Consider the following 22,531-nt stretch of genomic DNA (forward strand, 5'->3'; position numbering starts at 1 on the left):
GCAAAGAGGTCTATGTGAGGACATCCCCAGACTGCTGTAATCATCTTGAATATTTCGGTGTCCAGCATCCATTCGTGTGGGTCCGATAGATTCCTGCTCAGACTGTCTGCCAGGAAGTTTTGCTTCCCTGGTAGAAACTGAGCTTGAAGGTCCAGATTGCAAGCTAGAGCTGTGTTCCATAGATTCATGGCTAGTCTGCAAAGGGGATAGGAATGAGATCCCCCTTGCTTGTTTATGTACCACATAACTGTGGTGTTGTCTGTCTGTATCAGTAGTTGTCCTGGTTGTAGAAGATTCCTGAAAGCCAATAGAGCCTTCTGAACGGCTAACATTTCTTTTAAATTGATATGTAGGAGCTTCTGATACTTTGTCCAAAGGCCCTGCAGACAGTTGCCGTGAAAATGGGCTCCCCATGCATAATCTGAGGCATCCGTGGTTAGTATCTGAGTGGCTGGAGGCAGACTGAAGGGTTTTCCTTTGTTTAGAGTACATGCCTTGGATCACCAAAGGAATTCCTTTTGAAGACAAGGCAGGATGGAAATCTGTATGTCTAAACTGTGGCGATGCTGAGACCATACACTTTTTAGGTACCACTGTATTCTCCTCATATGTAGTCTTGCATATGGTACGAGAAGGATGCAGGAGGCCATGTAACCCAAAGCCTGCAGGAATTTCCTTGCAGATAGCTGAGTTAATGTTGCCAAGGTTTTGAAAGGTGAAGCCAGTTGTAATTGTTTTTTGTATGTCAGAAATGCCATCTGGGTTGTTGTGTTGAGAAGAGCACCCAGAAAAGTTATCTGTTGAGAGGGTGTCAAATGTGACTTTTTTATGTTTACAGTGAATCCCAAGAACTTGAGAAGATTCTGAACAAATTCTAGATGCTGGAGTAAGACATCCTTGCTGTCTGCCTGAATAAGACAGTCGTCCAGATAAGGGTAAATTTGAATTCCCTTGAGTCTGCAATAAGCTACTACTGGAGCCAGGCATTTGGTGAAGACCCTGGGTGCAGTAGGCAATCCAAAGGGCAGCGCAGAGAATTGATAGTGCCTCGATCCGGCCTTGAACCTGAGGTATTTTCTGCATTCCTGCCTGATGGGAATGTGTAAATATGCCTCCTTTAAATCCAAAGTTACCATCCATGTATTCTTGGTCAGCATTGGAAGTAGCTGCTGTAGAATAAGCATCTTGAATTTTGGTATCTCGAGAAAATTGTTTAGGACTGACAGATCCAGAATGGGTCTCCATGAATTTTGCTTTCTGGGGACTAGAAAGAGCCTTGAGTAAAAACCTTGTCCCATCTCTGAAAGTGGAACCAGTTCTATGGCTTTCATAGCCAAGAGAGCTTCCACCTGGTGTAAGGCCTCTAAACATTGATGTTTGGAAGATCCGGCCATCCGTTTGGTCTTGGTAGGGTATGAAAATGGAATTTGTAACCTCTTGAAACCACATCCAGAACCCACTTGTCTTGGGTTATATGACTCCAATTCAGGTGAAAAAGAGAAAGTTTTCCTCCGGCAAGAAGTTCCTGCAGCCCAACAGAGGGAGTCATTGAGTCTGTTTTCTATGAGCTTGCGACCTGTCCTCTCCTCCCCTAGGGGTGGAAGCAGTCCACTGTCTTAGTCTATACGTGGCTTGCGTTTGAGGCCTTCCTCAGGAGCGTCTATACCTACCCCTCTGAGGCCTATCAGAATTGGGAAAGGACCAATTTTTAGTAGGCCAATTCCTACTAAATCTGGGTGGCTGTACTTGTAAGAAATCTTTGACTATTTGCATGGATTTTGCCTTGTCCTCCATCTTCTTTATCACCTCTTCAGCTTTAGATCCAAACAAAACATTATGCTGAACAGGAGCATCCAATAATTTAGCTTTTACTTGATCTGGCAAGTTTTGTTCCTTTAACCATGCATGCCTTCTAATGACAGTGCCAGAGGCAGCAGCCCTACAAGAAGCCTCTAAGGCATCAAATCCACAGTGTAAACCATGCTTCCCAACTTGTTCAGTGGCATGCATTAAATCATGTAATTCCTTATCATCTGCACAGGCGGAAATGGAAGTTAACTTTTGTTTTAAAACAGACAGAAGAAACTGATGGTATTTCAGCATATGAAACTGACAGTTTAAAGCCCTAATAGATAAAGTAGCAGAAGTGTACACTTTTTGCCCCATCTTTCTAAAGATCTGGAATCCTTCTCAGTGGGAATGGGGTTTTTAGCAGAAGCAGCCTTAACCCCCTTAGGACCCTGAGAAATGGTTTCAGGATCAGCAGTAGGATTCTTGTATAAAAACTGGTGGGAATCAGGAACCCTATAATATCTGTCTGGCTTAACAGGAGCTGGAGGAAAAGAGTCAGGAGTTAAGTTAGCCTCCGAAAATGCATCATCCACAATATCCAAAATAGGAGGAATAGCCAGGGGTCTATGTTGGGGAAGAAGAAGAAAATCCCTAAGTCTTTTCTTAGATTCCGAGTACTCCTGTCCTTCCCAGTGAAAATGTTCCCTCATTTCATGCAAAGTTTCACCAAAAGAGAAATCCTCAGGGGGAGAAGCTGAAGGAATGGATTCCTCAGCATCAGAATCCTCATAAGGAGGGAAAGACTATTCCTGGTCAGAAGAAGAAACTGAAGAAACAGAAGCCTGATCAGAGGAGTAATAATACACTACCTGCCTTGGCCTTTTATCTGGAGGGGGATGTGAACCCCTAATCATAGTAAGTAAGTCTTCAGCCATCTTGAGTAACTGTTTCTGAGACTTGGGTGCTGGATCAGAAGAGGCCTGGGCTGCAGTCTTTGATTTGGAAGGAGTCTTTGCCTTTGTCTTTGGCTTTGCCTTTATTAGAAGCTGAGTAGGCCTGAAAACCCCTTCGGAAGCCGGTACCTGCACAGCAGCTCCGGACCCATCCGAAGGAGCATTGTCCGAAGGTCCTGCGACATAAATATTCAAAGGCCTAGTTGGCTCCTCGTAGGAGTCCGTTTCGGCCATCGGTTCCGAAATGGCCGACGACAGGGGCTGCAAAACTGCCTCACTGACGACGGCCGAACCTGAAGCTGGCTCTGCTTGTAACGATATCGTCTGATTTGGGCCTCGGAGGCCTGTCTTTGTCCTTGCGTCATTTGTGAACTCCGGTAGCCGGAACGGTATCCGACGACATTTTGTAATTAAAACGCCTACCGAAGTAATGAAATGCAAAATCGTACCTTCGTTTAATTGTACGTTGATTGAATCTAGCACAAAACTGACAACTAGCTACGTCCTGGTCAGGGCCTAAGCAAGGAATACAGTAAGAATGAAAATCCTTATGAGGTATTTGCTTCCCACATGAAATAGAATTATTAACTTTTTCTGACATTGGACTGGAGCAAGAAAAAAGTTTCCCCAATGGGGTACTTAGCTTTGAGTAGGAGAAGAAAGTCTTCGGACTGAAGTACGTTTAGAAAAATTTGTCAGGAGTCAGCCGACCGGCACTTGCGAACTGCTATCACTGCATGGCAAGAAAGACTGGAGAACATGGCGTTGGCTGCCAGCTTTGTACTCCTGGCGCTCTGACGTCAGGGAGCATGGCTGAGCAGCCGACGCCGGACCCAGACTTTGGGATTCTGGCCGACCGAGGACTGCCTGCCGGCAGGGGAGAACCCTACAGTCATGACTGCAACAGTGAAACACGATGAACATCTGTGGGAAACTTGTGACTCGATGAGTATAATAAACTTGGAACAACACCTACCCTACTATTAATATTGCTTTTTTCTTACCCATTCCAGGCCCTTAACAGGGGTTTAGTAAGAATACAATAATTTAATCCGGGGTAAGTGGCTGCATTTAATAATATTTGCCACTTCACTTCTCTTTCCCCCAATATACCTTTCATGTCACCTCCTCTAGGATTAATCTTTACACACTCTACAATTGCAAACTTGAAAGTGTTACAAGTCTCACTATCCCTAACATGCCTATATAGGGCGTTATTAGTATCTTGCTTTCTTATACAATAAAGATGGTCATATATTCGGTTTCTTAACCTCCTTACAGTTTTTCCTATGTAGAAACACGGACATTTTGTACAGATGGCTAAATAAATCACAAAATGGGTCTGACAGTTGCCCTTTTTGAACCTTACTGTTGTTTTGTTGATATTATCTATAGTGCAGGTGTGCTCCTCATATATGGCACAACACTGATTACACATTTGCTTGTACCTACAGAAACTGTATCATTATTTCTATCACTATTTTGAATTTTCCTTTTTAAATTCTTTCCAGTTTTGTATACAAAAAGGGGCTCAGTTCCCAATTTGTTATGCACCCCCTCATCACACCACAAAATATTCCAATTTTTATGTATGATACTTTTGACCTCCTTTACATAAGGGTTAAACCCCAATATACAGGCCCTGTTATATTTCGTATTATTTTGATTGCTATTAGTAGTCTCTTCATTCGTCTCCATATCCACACCCAATAAGGTTTATACTTTTTCCCCCATTCTATTTTAACATACCCTGTAACATCACTGATAAGTTCATTGGGTACCCCCTTTTTCTAAACATATTTCCTATATGGTCAGTTTCTTTAACCATCTCCAAATAGTCCGATGTCATCCGGGCTGCTCTTATACATTGCCCCTTAATTATACTTTTCTTTTGCTTCCATGGATGATTATTGGAAAATTCCAAGTATGTATTGCTAAAGGTTTCTTTTCTATATATCTTTGACCTAAAACCTTTATTTGTAGTATAGATATATGCATCAAGATATGATATGCCTCTTTTGTCACATTTGTGGGTAAATTTTAAGTATGGGCTGAAAGTGTTAAGATATTCTAAAAATAATACTATTTCGTCCATGGTACCAGTCCACAATATAAATATATTGTCCAAAAATCTGATGTAACAGCTAATGAACTGGTATCATTGATTGGTGAACATATATTCATCCTCCCAATCTAACAGGACAAGGTTTGCAAACATAGGGGCACACGCGGCCCCCATAGCAACACCTCGGGTCTGTCTGTAATGTTCACCACCATAATATATATAATTATTATCCAGCACAACATCCATAAATTCTTCCAATAAAACAACTTTCTCCCATTCCAATTGTGTATACCTCTGTATACTGTTAATAAATCTAGTTATTCCATCTTCTCTAGGTATACAAGAAAATAGGTCAACCACATCAATTGTCAAAAATATGACACTATCTTTCCACAGGTGGGGTTTTATCCTGCTCAAAAATTCCCTTTGACAATGTGAGGGACATGATGTACCAATAAATGACAGTTTTAGTATTTTCTGTCTCTTTCCTTGGAACCGGACACTCATTTTTCACCAATTATATTGCATTTATTGATGGAAGTTGTATAAATACTTATCACAAAGTGTGTGTGTGATGTGTCAGCTGCTTAGGCAGGGGCACGAAGTGTTGGTTGGACAGATAGGGTACTGGGGGTTCTAGCTTGCCCAGTTAGGCTGAGACCTGGAACCTATAGCTGTGCCAGTGGGGAGTCTTATTGGGGATCTGGTGAGCAAGGGAGCAGCCAGCCCCAGACTGACTGTGATCTCCGTGTGCACTTAAGAGAAATTGTACTTTACTGTGTGTATTAGTTATCCTTTCCTCTTTTAGGAGATGACCTCCCTGGTGTTAGTGGTGAGGATTGAGGCTCCTTGATTGCTGGGCCAGGGCACGGTCGTCACAGGGATCATAAATAAATTGTTAATTTTGTACTTTTACTTTATATTTATCTGCATATCTTCTAAGTTTTTTCTGCCTGTGCTGATACTTTTAGTTTGTTATCTGAGCTAGTGCACAATGGATCCTGATCTGTTCTGATACTGCACATTGCTTTTATCACATCTATCTTTGAGTATTTTTGTTGATCTGTTCCTTCTTCTGTACTCTTCTAATAGTGACCCTTCTTGTTTTAATTGCTTTATAGTTTTCTTTATTCAGTACTTCCATGATGGTATTAGATTTTCACCCTTTCTTTTCCCTTACTGCCCTGGGTTTTTGTACTGCATAACTTTCTATGAACAGTCCCAGTTACTGTGTTCATTTGTTTTAGCAAACTTCTAACTTTATGGGTTTTATTGATTTTCTGTAGTCTGCTTCTTTCATTGATCTTAATATGTCTGCCTTTATTAAATCAAGAAACTCTTCTCTTAGATCATTTTCTTCTAAACTGAGGGCACATTCTTTGTTCACCATTTCCTAAGGGCATTCTACAGAAAGTTCCAGAGAATCTTGATGTGCCACATTCTTTTCAGTTTCATGGTTTGTCATCTGTTGCTCTTTCATATGGGAACTCACTGGCCTATCACTGTACAACACTGCACTAAAGTTGCCACAGTTTCCTGTTCCTTCCCTTGCTGTGCAACTCCAACTGAACACTTGTACTTGTTTCCTATGGAAGGCTCCAAACTATCTTCATATGGCAACTGATCAGATGTTCCCCACTCCACTGGTTTCTCCTTAATTTGAGATCCATTGCTCTATCCTGTTGTGGTGTTATCAGAGTTAGATTTTCTATATTAAATCCTTCACTTTGCAGGTAATCCATAACCGCAGTTTGTATTTCTTTAAATTCTCTATTACTAACCCCCTTTTCTACTTTTCCTCTGTTTTCTTATTTTTTGCGTTGTAAAATTTTCCATATCCAGATGACTTTGCCTAGTATTGCACCATATTAAATCTCCTTTCATTTCCAATGTCCATATTTCTTCTTCAGATGTCTCCTGCTCCTCCTGTTTCTCCTTACTTGGGGGACTTGTTCCATTGTGTTGTGATATAACGTGTTAGACTTTCTACACTAAATCCTTCACTTTGCAGGTATTCCATAACTTCAGCTTCCATTTTTTTAACTTCTACTTTACTAATCTTGTGTTCTATGTTCCCTCTTTGGGATCTTATTTTTTTTGTTTTGTGAAATTTTCCATATCTAGATGCCTTTGCCTGTATTTCTCTTTGAATATCTTTGGGGCTGCTTTTCTTTATTGATTCAATTGACTTTCTCCTTTGCATAAATATCATACCATGTCAGATCTCACTTTCTTTCCCATGTCCATATTTCTTTTTTATACCCTTCAAAAATCTCTAGACTTTGTTCTTTATATTTTCACACTTCCTTAGTCATTTAATTTTCCAGACAGCCCAAAGTTTCTTGGTCTATATAATGTTTTTCATAAATCTGCTGTATTAATGAACACAATTTTGCATTTGAAGCTTTTGACAGTTTTTCTTGTGGAAGTATTTTTCTTTCCTCTAATTTCTCTCTTAATCTTTTTGTATATGTTCTGCCTGGAGATTCTGTGCTTCTTGCACAATAGTAACAGTGAGTATTTTTTTTATCCTCAATAGTCCACTCTATCATCTTTATGGCTCTTTTTTGGCCTGTCAGTTTTTGTGAATTTTGTGGACTACTAGTCCCTTCTGCAACAGATTTATATTCCTAACATATGCCTCATTTCTGGAACAAACTTCCATTGCATGTCAAGCAGAGTAGCAAACTTGCCACCTTCAAAGTAAACTTAGATAACTGGATGGATAGCCTCAGATCCTCTCCCGGTCTGTCTTGTCTTGCCCTCTTGAGGCTAGAGGGAAATTTTGAATAGGGTTTTGGCTAGGCTTGAAATGGTCTGCAGACAAATTGCCTAGTACTTTCCTATTGAAGCTGTGAACCTATGCAGCATGTTGTAATTGTAGCAAAAAGACAGGAAGAATTTGTATTCTTATTTAATGAATCTTAGGGAATGGCCAACTTGTTTGTCTTCACCCTGACTGGAGAACAAATGTCCTCCAGCAGAGTGTTAATATACAAGTAATACCAGTAAAAAAAGTTTTCCTCTTCATGGAAGCATATTAAGCTTAAGCTGCAGTGAAGGTTGTACAGAAAAAAGTAAATGACAGTCGTTTTATGCTTGCTAAACTGGACTTTGCTGTTTAGTGAGTGCAAAATTAAATATATAAATAAAGAGAAAAAAGAAACATGCATGTCTGCTGTTCATGCATGTATATGTGTGTGTGTGTGTGTGTGTGTGTGTGTGTGTGTGTGTGTGTGTGTGTGTGTGTGTGTGTGTGTGTGTGTTTATGGATTGTGAAAAATTAAATGTATATTGGGAAGAGGCAAGTATGTTTCTAAGGGGTTATGGTCTGATAATTGTTCTTTAACTAGATCAGTTTGTTTGTGTCTTTCGGCTTTTCCCGGTTAGGGGTCGCCACAGTGGAACGCCGGTCCGCTAATGATTGGCAGTTGATTTTTACGTACCGGCTTGCCAGGCCTGACGCACAACCTTCAACGAAGGTACGCCCATTCACGCATGTCTCCACACAGAAGATGCTCTAGTCAGTAATACTAATGAATGGGCAGCCACGGTGGTGCAGCTGTTAGCATTGTTGCCTCACAGCAAGAGGTTCTCTGATTCGATCCTCGGCTGGGGTGCCTTCTGTGCGGAGTCTGCATGTCCTCCCTGTGGTCGTGTGGGTTTCCTCCAGGTGCTCCGGTTTCCTCCCACATCCCAAAGACATGCTGAGGGTGGATTGGACACTCTAAATTGGCCCTAGGTGTGAGTGCGTCCATGTGTGTGTCTTCTGTAGAAGGTTGGCAACTCGACACTGTAAAACTCCACTGCCAGTCATGAGCAGACAGGTGATCCACTGTGGCAACCCCTAACTGGGAAAAGTCGAAAGAAGAAGAAGAAGAAGTAATACTAATGAATGTTCTACTACCTGTATCTGTAAAACCCAAACAGCAAAAAATGTTTTAGGCTCTCTTGGCAGTTGCTAGAAAAGTTATTCAACTAATTCCTGAACTTTTCTATAATTATATTTTGACAGGGCTTCATAGGCAAGTGCGTGCAACTTTGTGATGCTAAATGTCATGGAGCAGATAACACAATGCAGCCTAGAGATATCAGATATGTATTAGGGCCAGCATAGTGCTGCCTGTATAGCAAAACAAAGCTGTGCATTAAAAAGCAACATTAGGCTGGCACAGTGGATGAGTATCACTACAGATGGGCTCTTGACCAATGTGTCAGACTGCATAATTCATGACAGTTCACCCATCTGATGACAGACCACATAACTGTTACTTCAGATAGCCTACTGAGGGACAGCACCGCAAAGTGCCTACCCAGTTCATCATTGCAATGGGTAAGAAAGGATGAGATAAGAAAGTTGGAGAATAGCAAGCACAGGAAAACTCACAAGGCTAACCACAAAGGTATGACGTGAGTTGAAGGAAGGGCAATTAGAAGGGCAGTTTACTTTTGTGGGGAAGAGAGACACATTTTCCATGCATAAAGAACAAGGGAAGGAGGAGTAAGTAGAGAGGAATACTTGTAGAAAGGATAGATGAATACACAAACAAACAAATATAAAATGCTGAAACCATAGGATAGAGGTAGTATACACACAAAAGTGGAGGAATACAGTAGGTGGACAGAGTGACTGTGAATGAATACCTAGTTATGGGGATGGACAAGGTATGGAAATGACATAATAGGGTGGGGAACACAGGCATGGATAAGGCACAGGTCATGGCCATAAGGAACACCACAGACATTAATCACCACTGTGACTGATGTCACAGGTGGGCTGCACCCCTGATGACCCAATGGTCAGGACCTGGAAATCATGTGGCTTGACAGGCTGCTCTGTGATACTGAGGCAGGCATACAGTTATCAGCACACCTAGGATGACACCAGCCTTCATACCTGATGCTGGGAGAAGATGGATGATTCCTCCTGGCCAGTGTCAGCAGAGGTGCCTATACCCCCCCCCCAAGAAATAGCCATGGAGGCCATGATTGATCTCTCCAGGTATCTTTTTGTAAGCTGACCTCCTCCATCTTCAGATGAAAGGCAGAGCTGGTAACCATTGGTGACTTGATACCAGCAATGCTGGCCAGCTCATGCCGAGGTGACTGCTGTCACTACATAACCATGACCCCAACTGAACCTGCAGAAGGATGAGAAAAAGAGAATGCATTAGTACACATACACACATGCAAGGCATACAACTGCAGATATAGAGTGGAGTTCCAGACATGGTATATGCGCACCACTTTTGGAATGAGTTGTTGAAACATCTCATAACATCCTGCCATGCTCAGATCTTGTTCCTTTGCCACTGTAGGTATGCACACTTTAGTACAAATATATATGTCTGGTGTGTATTGCAGTAACTCACCTAATGTGTCAAGGCAGCAGAAGCATCCCTTCCGTTGGCCAAACATGCACTCCACAAATATTTCTGCATGGGCTGTGTAAAGGGAGAAGGGTGCTGATGGAGTCAAGACCACAGCGCTAGAACATATCTGGCATTACCTGCAACATACAGCATTCACACTCTTTCATATATGACCTGTTCCCTGCTTACCTAGTATGTATGTATGTATTGCCCTGTAAACCCATTTACATGTGCACTTACTGACTAGATGACCTTTTGAAAAGTCCCCCACATGAACCATTGACACAGGTCAAACATGAATCATATGTGTGAATCACTGGAACTGCCAGGGTTATGCACAGAAAAGTTGTATATAATGCCATGAGCACTATACAACACCTGCCAATTCAGGGAGTGGAAGACATTCCAATTGCCGTGTCACAGTCCTGCCAGATACATTCCTCCATATGCTTCACCATGATGGTGAGAAACTGGTGTTCCCGATAAGGTCACTGGAAGGTTCCTGTAGCTAAAATGGTTAGTACTACGCATACCTTTGTGTCTAGTGAGAAGGGGCAATCCAGACCTCTGTCTTGATTCTGCTTGTGGATGACACAATTTATCTAGCTCACATATGGACTCCCAGACCACACAGTATCTATCCACTATCTGATGGTTTGTGAGACGCTGGCATGTACAGAGCAGACAGTAACTTAGGTGATAGTGTGGATGACTGCGATGTCCAAAGTCATGGTCACTCGCTCCAATAGCAGCCACTGCCTCATGCTGTTTAGCAACCGCCACTGCTGCTCCTTGCATACTCACAGATCTCTACAGCAAAACTTCTCCATTTCCGCAATAAGTTTGCATGTGACACAATGCATCTATTTTATATTTTTCTAACTCACTCCCTCATGTTTGATGTTGTAATTTGCATAATCTGTCTGCCTCATTTGCATGGGTTCCTCATTTCCATGTCATCATGTGGTTATTTGCATGAACTACATGCCATGCTATCTTCCTACTGCACAGCCATGTTATTTGCATATCTGAAATACTCACACCATATGTGCTGCCACTATCTGTTCTAATTGTTGCTGTTAATTGTGCTAATTGTCTGTGAATCACAGCCTTTGTCTTTCTCCTCTACAAAAAAGTAAAAAAGTTAAATACCTTTAAGACCTCTTCAAAAGTGGCATGTAGTAATGTAGCACATTGTACCTTTTCGGGCTTCTCAGTGAATACATTTCCATTGAAGAATAAATCAAGCATCTGGACTCAGCTTCAAGTTGTGTGCCAAGTTTCCTTAAAGTGAAGGAATTCTAGACGGATATATTAAAAGCAGTTTTCCAATGTAATTAACATTTCAGTATTTCAAAGCATTTAAACTCTGGAAATCAAATACATTTATTTACTTTGACAGATAATAGTTCTCTACATTGACCATATGTAAGGTCTGGATATAGGAAATCATAGAAACACTGAGGGGTGTTTAATTAGACTGAGCACTCAACATTCTAAAAGAAAGTGTATCTCACTACACACAGTTTCCTATACCTAGCTACTTAACATTTAAAGTTACATACACCCATATGACAGTCACACAGTTCATTTTAGTTAGCCATTACTATATAGTCTGCAGTTCGTGTTTACTATTATGAATACTTTGTAAGGCATTATTAGGCATTGCCAGATTTTTCTCATGCAAATCACCTTATCAAGACCTTTACTACTGAATCACAGTAAATGTCTTTTTTGATCAACATTCCAGTATTAAATGATGAAAGTGTCATTATATTTTCCTGTTATTTTTTCTACGGAATTTTGTAACAGATGACCATGACTTGGCCATCACTTAACCATTCTAAACCCAGACTTTCTGTGTGACACATATATTGATCAAAAGCACAGCCATTCATTTTAGGAGCATAGGCACAGTTAATTAGAGGAAATCTTATTTCTGTATCACTAATTGTGTCCATTTCTGTTGCTGCCCAACTACTGAATGACTTGAGCACTAAAACGCAATGGTGATCATCTCAGCAGGAAGCAACCACACATACTGCAACCTCTGCTATTGAACAACCACACAGATTGTCCAAAAATTAAAGAAAATACATGAATAACTGATTTTGTACCCTGTACACCCCCTGCAACTTATCTATTCTAATTCCAGTGATCACACAAATGCAAAGAAATGGCAAGGGTTAGTAATACGTAATACCAACTATTTCCATGTATCCATGCTTGCATGTTTTCCAACTTGAGCAGTAAAATATGAAACAGTTTTGCTCAGTGATAAGGACTTCTGATCACCCTTAGTACTTGACAATTGGGACATTTCATGAGGGCAACCTGATCAGTACAGTATCCTCCTTCCAGTATTTGGGTCTATAACAGATAATCAAACTCTTAAAAGTTCGAACACCATATGATCAACACCATATGTTCGAACTCTTAAAAGTTTGAAAATCAAATAAAAAAAAAAAACAGAAAAAAAAACTACCTGAAAGGTTAAGCTGGGAGGCAAGCCCCCCTGCACCCCACATGTGGGGGGCTACACCCCACACACATCCCGCTCTTTAAATATACCAACTCCGAGATCATACTACAGTGCAGACAATGGAAAACTTCCATTTCCGCACTCTACGAAAATCTCCATTGAAACATTCGAACTTTTAAAAGTTCGATCATATGGTGTTGACCATATGAAGTTTGAACTTTTAAAAGTTCAACAACGTAATATAGACCATAGTATTTCATAGTTGCAGACACAAGATGGCATATAGATGGATTAATTCTATACTATCTCAATCTCTTCACATCTACTAGGCTGGGATTTTAGGACTCCAATAAATGTTCATGTAAAAGCTATCAAGAAACAGATCAAACACAAAAAGTTAATTGCCTGTCAGGGTCCAAGCCATTGACAAGGTACACAGATAAAGAGAATGCATCCCTCTCCATACCTGACTCTGATGTGGACATAGCTGCTTTAATCAATACATTCTGAGTGGTATTTCCAGAGGTGAATATGGTGAGATGATTGTTGGGTCCATTAACTAAATTAAGGCCACAAGCCATTACCTCAAAGCACTGGTCAATTGTGCCAAATATATCTCCAGCATACTTTTCAACTGTGCAGAATTTTGCAGAATGTCCAGATGTTTGCCTCATATGTTAAATCATTGATTAAAGTCACTAAATAGTGAAAGACATTTGAATTTCAGATTTCATATCCTTTATAAAATACATACTAAAATCTATTATTCAAACAACTTTTTAAGTTTATAAGAACGATATTTAAAAACTGTCTCTGAGCTTGGGCCTTTGTCTTCCCATTATTTTTGGCTTTGTCCTGAATTATTGCACTAAGAAGTTGAAAGGTATGATCCTCATGATTTTTTTAGGACAACAGTGGATATTATGAGTTGAAAGTATAAAAAAACAAACATGTAAATGCCTCAGTGGCATAACATTCTTTTATGTGGTGTCATTTAAAGTGACTTTTTTGACGGAAGCTAAAGTTTCATAACATACCACACATGAAAGTGCAATAGCCTCTCGCCACCCATATACTTTTGCTGTTTTAATATATACCTTCAGTGGCAAGTGTAAGGTTCGTGGGTAATTACTAGGCTTGCTGCCTTTGTGGGCCATTCTAAGCTTAGCCAATTCCCTTCAAAGGTAAGAATTAAATGCTGGATCATGCATCTGTGAGGTAAACACCTAAACAATTACGCCAACAGACCAACTGCATTCAACAACATAGTTTCTAAAATAGAAAGGAAATACAAAATATCACTAGTTGTTGAAGGTGATTAAAATGTGTATAAAGCACTGTAAAGAAAGGTTTTAGGTAATGACTAATTAAGCAGACTAAGAAATTATTGCACAACTGAAATGTTCACAAATCAACAACCACCATCTTGCAAGATTTGTTAAACTTCCTATGCCTCTTATTTTAAATTATAATGTGTGGCAGAGATTTTGTGCATCTTCAGAAACATTTCCCTTTGCAAAATAAATTTCCATAGTAGGATGTAGTGTTTCTATCAACAATGCACTTCTGAGACCCAGTCTCCATACAGCACTAAACTATACAACAATGAAACTCATGTTGCCCTCTTCCTTATGACAAGAACAAATATCCCCCAACCATGCACTGCAGTAAGCTATGCCCACTGTCTGTATACACCACTTTATTATTTATTTATTTTAAACTTTATTGACTGCTTAGTCCCACCAGATAGAAGCCTCTTTCAAGAGGAGACCTGAAGTGGTATTTATACTGCTAGAGAAATTTAGCCAAGGCATTGGGGAACTTCTCCTACTCATCATTGTTGTGGGAGGGACCCATTTTGTTGGAGCACTTCCTGTTTCTGTTTCAGTCCCAGAGGCAGCCCAGAGAAACAGGAAGGCAGATGGAGAGAGAATGAGATGATGGAGTAATGAAAGAAATGAAGCAGAAAGCAAATATTGAGACCAAAGAATATGTGCAGGATTCTGAGGAAATGTTTCAAAGAAACCTGTTTGATGGAGATGACTCAGCAAATGATGGATGTATAATTATGACGCTCCAGTTGGGAGGGTTGTGGAATGATTTACTTAAAGAAACGGTGGTGTAGAGTGAGCCAGAAAATGAAGGAAATGTTTCCTGGGGGGGACATTATGGGGAAAATACAAAAGGAGGATGCAGAGACCATCCTGAAGAATAGTGTTGAGATGGAAAAGAAAACATATGCAGAGAAAGTAAAAAAAAGGCAAAAGTGGGCTAGCAGAAAAGAAGGCAAAAAATGATAAACAGAAGTATGTGCTAAGGATTTAACTTAAAGAAGACAAAGAAATGGACAGGTATGAAGTGTGGGACAATTTAATAGCTCCTTTAGGTGTAAAAGCAAATGAGGTACGAACATTTATTCTTATTAACAAAAAGACATTTTGTGACATTATATCTGAGCCTGTTTTTTCAGTGGAAAAAAGAAGGAATGTTACCCATGGAATCTTTATGTGATAAAAAACATCTAAACAAAAAGACGATTCAGATGTAGAAAGAGGCTTTCAAAGGACATTTGAAAGCTTTATGTAATGAAGTACTGGACATTGCAAAAGTTTATGATAAAAGGGGTTTATGGACTGGTGGATGGGATTGTAATATTGTGTTAAAAATGGAAAGAGAAAAAAAATATATACATATACCAAGCATGATAAATCTGGAGGGGAATAGGGGTGTTGCAAAATACTGGGAACAACCCAAAACATTGTGTGTGTGCGTGTGTGTGTGTGTGTGTGTGTGTGTGTGTGTGTGTGTGTGTGTGTAAAAGATGGACATTTGATAAGAAAGTGTGACAAAAGAAAATGTTATATTTGTGGGGAAATGGGTCATGATGCAAAAAATGTGAATTGTAATGTTACAAGTGTAACAAAATTGGTTATTTATGGACAGATTGCAAAAATGAAAATAACAGTAAGGAAAAAAAGAAAGACAAAAAATGAACAAAGTGAAGACATTTTATAAGTAATAGAAATAGAAGAAAATTTAGATGAGAAAAAATAATAAAATGAACATATAAGAAAGTTCTGAAATAAGTGAGGAAGAAGACATAAACTGGGAGGTAGTAAAAGGGAAAAAATAATTATACTGGTAAAAGGGTAAAAGACAGAAAAAGAAAATTTAAAGGGATAAGTACAAAAGAAAAAACAGGAAATGGATGAAAAAAGCACATACAACTAAAGATTGGGGCTTGGTGTAATGGTTAAGGTGTTTGACTCTCAGACACAAGGTACAGTGTTTGATTCTCACCTTTGGGAAAGAAACTGGTTAGGCTTAGAATGGCCAATTAAGACAGCTAGCTAAATAATTAGCTATGAATTTATGAAAACATGAACCTAAAGAAAATGGAAAATGAGAACTTTAGAGTACTATCTGTAAATGTGAATAGTATTACAAATATAGTAAGAAGAATAGAAATTTTGGAGTGGTGTAATACATGTGATGTACATGTAATTATATGAGGAGACACAAGATTTTTAACAAATGAAGATTACAAACAGAGAAGCTATGGGGAAGAAAGATAATCTGGAATATGAGAAGTGAGAGATGTTCTGGAATATCTATATTCTGTAGAAATACAGTAAATATATTAGATGTAATTTTAGCAAAAATGTGAAGATTAACCATTATAGATTTAAAATGGAAAGAACAAATTCACAGAATTATAACAATGTATGCTTATACTAACTGTAAGGAAAAGAAAAACTTATTTAATCAGATTTCAGACTATGTAGTGATAAATATGAATATTAAAATAACAGGAGACTTTGACTGTCATTTAAGAGGCAAATGTAAAAAGAAAGGAAATTATATTAGAAAAATGTTAGAAGTTAAAAGATGTGGTAAGTTAAAATTCATGGACTTACAAAAAGGGTATGTATAGAACTGAAATAAATTATTTTATAGTATCTGAAGGTTTAGTTATAGGAGAAGAGGGTAGTTGAAATAGGATTTTCTGATCATCTTGCAATATGGCTAGAGATAAAAGAAAACAAGGAATATATAAAAATAGGCAAAGGAATAAAAAGGATAAATGAGAAAGCATGCAATGTTAAAGGAAATAGATTAGTAACACAGTTATGGAAAGATTATATTACTATGAGAAGATGTTATAAAAATTGGTCTGTATGGTGGGTGATAGTTAAGGAAAAATATAAAAAACGTTTTACAGTGACAATAGTGTGAGAAAAGTAGAGAAAGAAAAATATAAAAGAATATATAACAATGTATCGGATGATTTAGAACATAAAGATAGAAAGTACTTTGAAAAAGAAAAAGAATTAAATGAAAGAAATCAAGAAAAATACAAGAATTGTTATATAAGCAAAGATATTTTTTACAAGGGTAGATGTATTAAGTTACTTAAGCAGATTAGTAAAGGAGATGGTAGTGTAATGAGAGAAATAAAAATGTAAAAGGAGAAATAGAAAGAACTCAGGAAAAGAATATGAATAGTCTAGTACAATATGTACAATAAATATTTAAAAAAGAAGGTAGGGAAAAAACTTGGAAAATAAAAAAGTTAACAGAAAAAGAGAATAAAGAGTTGGAAAGGAGATTATTTCTTTAAATGAGCTGGATACATTATTAGAGCAGTAACTGTAAATTTGGCTGCAGTCCCATATAGACTAGGGTATGAAATGTATAAAAATTTAAGGGATTGGCAAAAAAATTTTTTTAAAGATTTTGAATGAATGGTTAAATGAAGGTTTTATATATAAAGAATTATGTAGTGAAATACTTAAATTCATATGGAAGAAGGAAGATAGAAGAGAATTAAAAAATAGATACCAATAGTATTAAATAATAATGAATGTAAGATCTTTATGAAAATAATATAAAAGATATTTGAAACTAAAATGGGAACTATTATGAAAGATAGCATATACAGTATAAAGGGGAAGCATTGTCAAGAATTATTAATGGTTGAGAAATTGTGGATGATATTATGAACAGAAAAGAAGAAGCAAAAATCATCATAACAGACCTTAATAAGGTATTTGACACAATTGGACATGAAATCTTATAGTTAATAATGAAAGAATATAATATAAATGAGAAAATTAGGCAATTATGTATGTCAGCATACAGTAATAATAAAGTAAAAATACATGTAAATGGCTGATTAAGCCAAGAGGTACATATGAAGAGCTGCGTAACACAGGGATGTCCAATGAGTTGTATACTCTTTGCATTAGTTATGAATGTGACAGTATGTGAAATAAATTACAAAATGAAGGAGGTGGGGTATATAACACCTGAAGGGCTAAGAATTCCAGTTATGTTAACATAATGACATTATAATAATTGCAAAAAAACAAAATTTGGATAAAAGAAGTAATAATTTGTACAAATGAGAGTTTAGAGATTATATGGATGGCTTTCAATAAAGCGAAAAGTAAAGGTTTAGGTACTGTAGTAAAGATTGGGGGTATATATTTTACAATGAATGACATTTCTGTGTTAGGTATACAATTTGTGAATAAAGAAGTAAGTAGAATTCAATGGGAAAAAACAGAAGAAGAAATAAAACAAACATCTTTTTTGGAGAATATATAAATTATCATTCAGAAAAAAAGCTTATTTGTTAAATTCAGTACTGATGAGAAAAATATGATAATTAGAAAGTGTATTTATGTTGCCAACAATATTTGAAAAGGAATTATTACAAATAATTTTTCATTTATATGGGGTTCTAGATTAAACCCAGTAAAAAGAGTAGTTTTGCATGTAATAAAGAAGGAGGTTTATGGTTAATTAACCCAGTGGCATATGCTGCTTCATTAATTTGTACAAAGTGTTAAAGTGGATAAATGAAAAAGATGAGAGATTAGTAGTAACATTGTATAAATATAAGAATGATAAATTTTAGGGTATGCTAGAAAAAGTGCATAAATAAAGAAAATGTTACCAAGAAAAAATATTTTTGTGGAAAATAAAATCTGATGATATAAAAAGAAAGAAAAGTATGGTATAAGAATGTAATGATAAAACATTACTATGTAAAACTATGGGAAAAAATCTAACAGATGAAAAAAAAATTAAAGCTATAAAATAAGAAGCAAATGGTATAATCAGAAAGTAGAATGTCAAGATTTTTTTGGAGACTGGTAACAGAAAATTGCTAGCAAAAGAAAATATGCCATATAAATAGAAAAGTGAAAGAATATGTTTGCATTGTCAAAGAAACTACAGAACATGTGTTTTTGAAATGTAAAATAGTAAAAACATTATGGGGAAAACTATGTAAAGAATATTTTTGAAGATATAAAAGAAGTGCATAACATATACAAGGTTATGATTAAATATGGATATTAAAAGAATAGAGGTAAAGAATATGTTAAAAGAATAAATAAAAAATATTTTATGTTATAAGAGTTATATGGAATGAAAGAATAAATGCAATTATGCTTAATTGTAAATTAATTTTGGCATCAATATTAAATAAAATCAGCTGGTGGTTGTGGAATAAGGAGTGACGGTCTAATAAGGATGAAAATTTAGCATGATTGTATAGGAAATTATGTATATGTGTAAGCATATTTGTATATTTATATATATGTAAACATTTTGTATTTAAATAAAGGACCCTTACTCTCTTCAATAGGTGCCCTGGGATCTTTTACATCCACCTGAGTTACCACCAACTCAGGAATACTGGGCCTCGGTTTAACATCTTGTCTGAAGGATGACACATTCAGGAGTGCTGTAACCCCTCTTATGCTGCAGTATAGTGTCAGCAATCCATCTACCTGGTGTAGAAATAGAACTCACAGCCTTCTGCACCCAAGGTGAGTGAACTACCTGTTGCACCATTGACACTGTTAGTATGTTAGGAAATAGTAAAATATGCCTAATCTCTGAGAACCAGAGACACGTGCATGTAGCTATCAGCTACTTGTAACCAAAAAAATCACAAAGCCTTAAGAGCTTAATAGTGTAATTTTAAAACTCTTCTTTGTCCATCCAGTGCAGTTTATCATCACCCACACAAAACAAATGGTATCATGGAAATGCCATGGAGTGACCAATCCTAAGTATCATCTATCATAGTGTTGAAACTGTCTCCTTTGAATAAAAGAAGATTATCAATGTTTTTGGTTTCTGTTTTTAATTTTGAAACAAACAAGATAATTAATCACTGTCTGCCATACAGCCCTACTCTCTTACTAAGGAACATCACTTCTCACCTGTTCAGTCATACTTACTATATGGAAATATAGGCACATGTTTTATCCTGTACAAGAGAGGTGTCTTTATTGATCAACATTCCAGTATAAAATGATGAAACTGTGATTATATGTTATTTTTGTATGGAATTTTGTAACAAACGACCATAACGTATCCATCACTTATCATTCTGAACCCAGATTTTCTCTGTGACATATATATTGAACAAAAGCACAGTTATTCATAATTTGTTCTTAGAGGGTTAATTGTACATTGTGAAATCTGAATTTAAGAATGAGTTATGCACTGAACTTTCAAAAGTCAAGATGCATAACACTTAACATGAGTGTTCTGAGAGGGGAATCCCAAATTCTGATAGCTGCTAATGCTATACACCAGCAGTTAATCTGGCAAATGTTTCCTCACAGGCTCAACTGATTTTCAATATTTTTTAGATCAAGGTTCAGCATGCTGTCAACATGACCTTACCTTATGAACTGCTGCACTGCCAAAGGTGATTTTGTTTACTTTTTATATAACACTAGGACCCAAGAACTGCAAAATTATCCTTTAACAAAGAAAACCATAACGAAATTGGAGTTGCACAAGTGGGATAGTGCAATAGCTGCCTTTAAATGTTGGGGGAGTAATGTAAAACTACCAGATACTCAGTTTTGTAAGCATGTATCCACTGTTTCCAAAATGCTTTATACTTTGATATAAAACTTGCAAAATAACCACCCCTGTAGATGGTAACAGTAAAGTTCATTATGTCCTGACGTATCGGTGGAAAATTTCATCAGAATAATTTAACTCTCCCACTTGGACTATGCAACCCTGGTAGATGATATGTTCATTTAGGGATATAGGGGCAAAACCTCTTGAATGGATGGTATTGGGGTTTGCTGTCTCTTCATTCATATCCACTAAGGTTTTTTGTTTGGGGGGGTATGAAGTGGTCTGTTAATGTTACTTGAATTAAAAGAACAAAACAGCACTCAATTACTCGTAAGGCGTGGAATGGTAAAAAATGGAGTTGCAGCATCAGCACCAGGTTTTCTTGTTTTAATGTTCTTGGTATTTCCAGACTCTACTATATTCTCTCTGGATAGTATTATATCAATCACAAGTACAGACAGAAGTATGAGTTTTATCATAAAGATTATATCAGCCTTTGGAAGTAAAACTAGCTTCAGTCTAAATCACAAAATGCACAATTCTCAAATATTAATGGCTTAAGTTAAGTTAAGTGTGCACACACTACAGAGACAGCCATTTCTAAAGGCAGTATGACACTTACAGGTATGCATGGTATAGGTATTACTTCCCCTTGAGGGACTTTTTAGTCATTTTTAGTTCTGCCAATACCCTTCATACTCCTTTATGCCTTATGACTTACATAAACCCACCTCTGGTGTGTACTGATATTCACGTGGCCATTAAACAGTCACATTTCATTAAACATTTTATATGCTGTCCTTTCTTTTAGAAAACTATACTAACATTTTATATCCTTGGTTCAGGAATCACTATTTATGCTGTAGGAGTTGGGAAGGCAATTGAAGAAGAGTTGAAAGAAATCGCCTCAGAGCCACAAGCTAAACACCTGTACTATGCTGAAGATTTCAGTACAATGGATGAGATTGCTGAAAAACTGAAGACAAGGATTTGTCAAGGTAATTTATAACATTTGCGTAAAACTTTATTTTAATTTTTGTGACTGGTAGCTGCACTCCATATTGAATTATCTTTAAATGTGTAATAAAATAGCCAAACAAAGTAATTGCAATAATATATTGATGACAGAGATAGAGTAGATAGATAGTAGCTTATTAACAGAAAAAAATACGGAGTTTTATGCTTCCCATTTAAGTTTCACCTTTTCACCTAAAGTAATCATTAAGTTATAATGACAGGATTATTCTACACAGAGTACATTATGTTGTGGAATACACCCATGTTTTTAAAGATCCAGTAGAATGAATACAGAGATTAGCAAGATAAATGAAGTGAATGAAGCTGATACATGCTGATATAAGGCATCTAACAGGGACTATAGAAGCCTGGGAATACAGGCTATGCCAGGCTGCATGAACACTTGATCATGTCTATTAAGAAACACCTTTGGTACCATTTTGGAAATGGCTATGTTCAATTAGTCATGCATGAAGAGAGGAGTTTATTCCAAAGGGAAGTGAATCAAGCACTATAGGATTTGTCCTTGATCCAGTATGTAGTTTTGTAAACGGTAGGCTGTTCCTTGATTTAAGAGGTCTGGAGGAATCATATCTGATTAGGAGCATCAGTAGGTTTCAGCATTTTTCACGGACCTTTAACCTGTGTGAATGCACAGTAGCACAGCAATGTTCATGGATGTTTAGCCTGGGTGAATGCACAGGAGCACAGCATTGTTCACGGACGTTTAGCCCATGTGAATGCACAGGAACACAGCATTGTTCATGGATGTTTAGCCTGTGTGAATGCACAGGAGCACAGCATTGTTCACGGATGTTTAGCCTGTGTGAATGCACAGGAGCACAGCATTGTTCACAGATGTTTATCCTGTGTGAACGCACAGGAGCACAGCATTGTTAAAAGACATTTAGCCTCTGAGAATGCACAAGAGCACAGCATTGTTCACAGATGT

At 37.5% G+C, this 22,531-nt stretch overlaps 1 protein-coding gene across 1 annotated transcript in view; it reads left to right on the forward strand.

Annotated features, from left to right (window-relative positions):
* The window catches only part of MATN2 (matrilin 2), a 658,816-nt gene that overhangs the window by 551,619 nt on the left and 84,666 nt on the right, over positions 1–22,531 (forward strand). The window contains exon 12 of the mRNA XM_044065933.1: positions 21,408–21,560. Within this exon, the coding sequence (XP_043921868.1) occupies positions 21,408–21,560 (153 nt within the window). The remainder of the gene's footprint in view (positions 1–21,407; positions 21,561–22,531) is intronic.

Source organism: Protopterus annectens, chromosome 3.part0 (genome assembly GCF_019279795.1).
Source record: "Protopterus annectens isolate FY-2018-M chromosome 3.part0, PAN1.0, whole genome shotgun sequence".
NCBI lineage: Eukaryota > Metazoa > Chordata > Ceratodontiformes > Protopteridae > Protopterus > Protopterus annectens.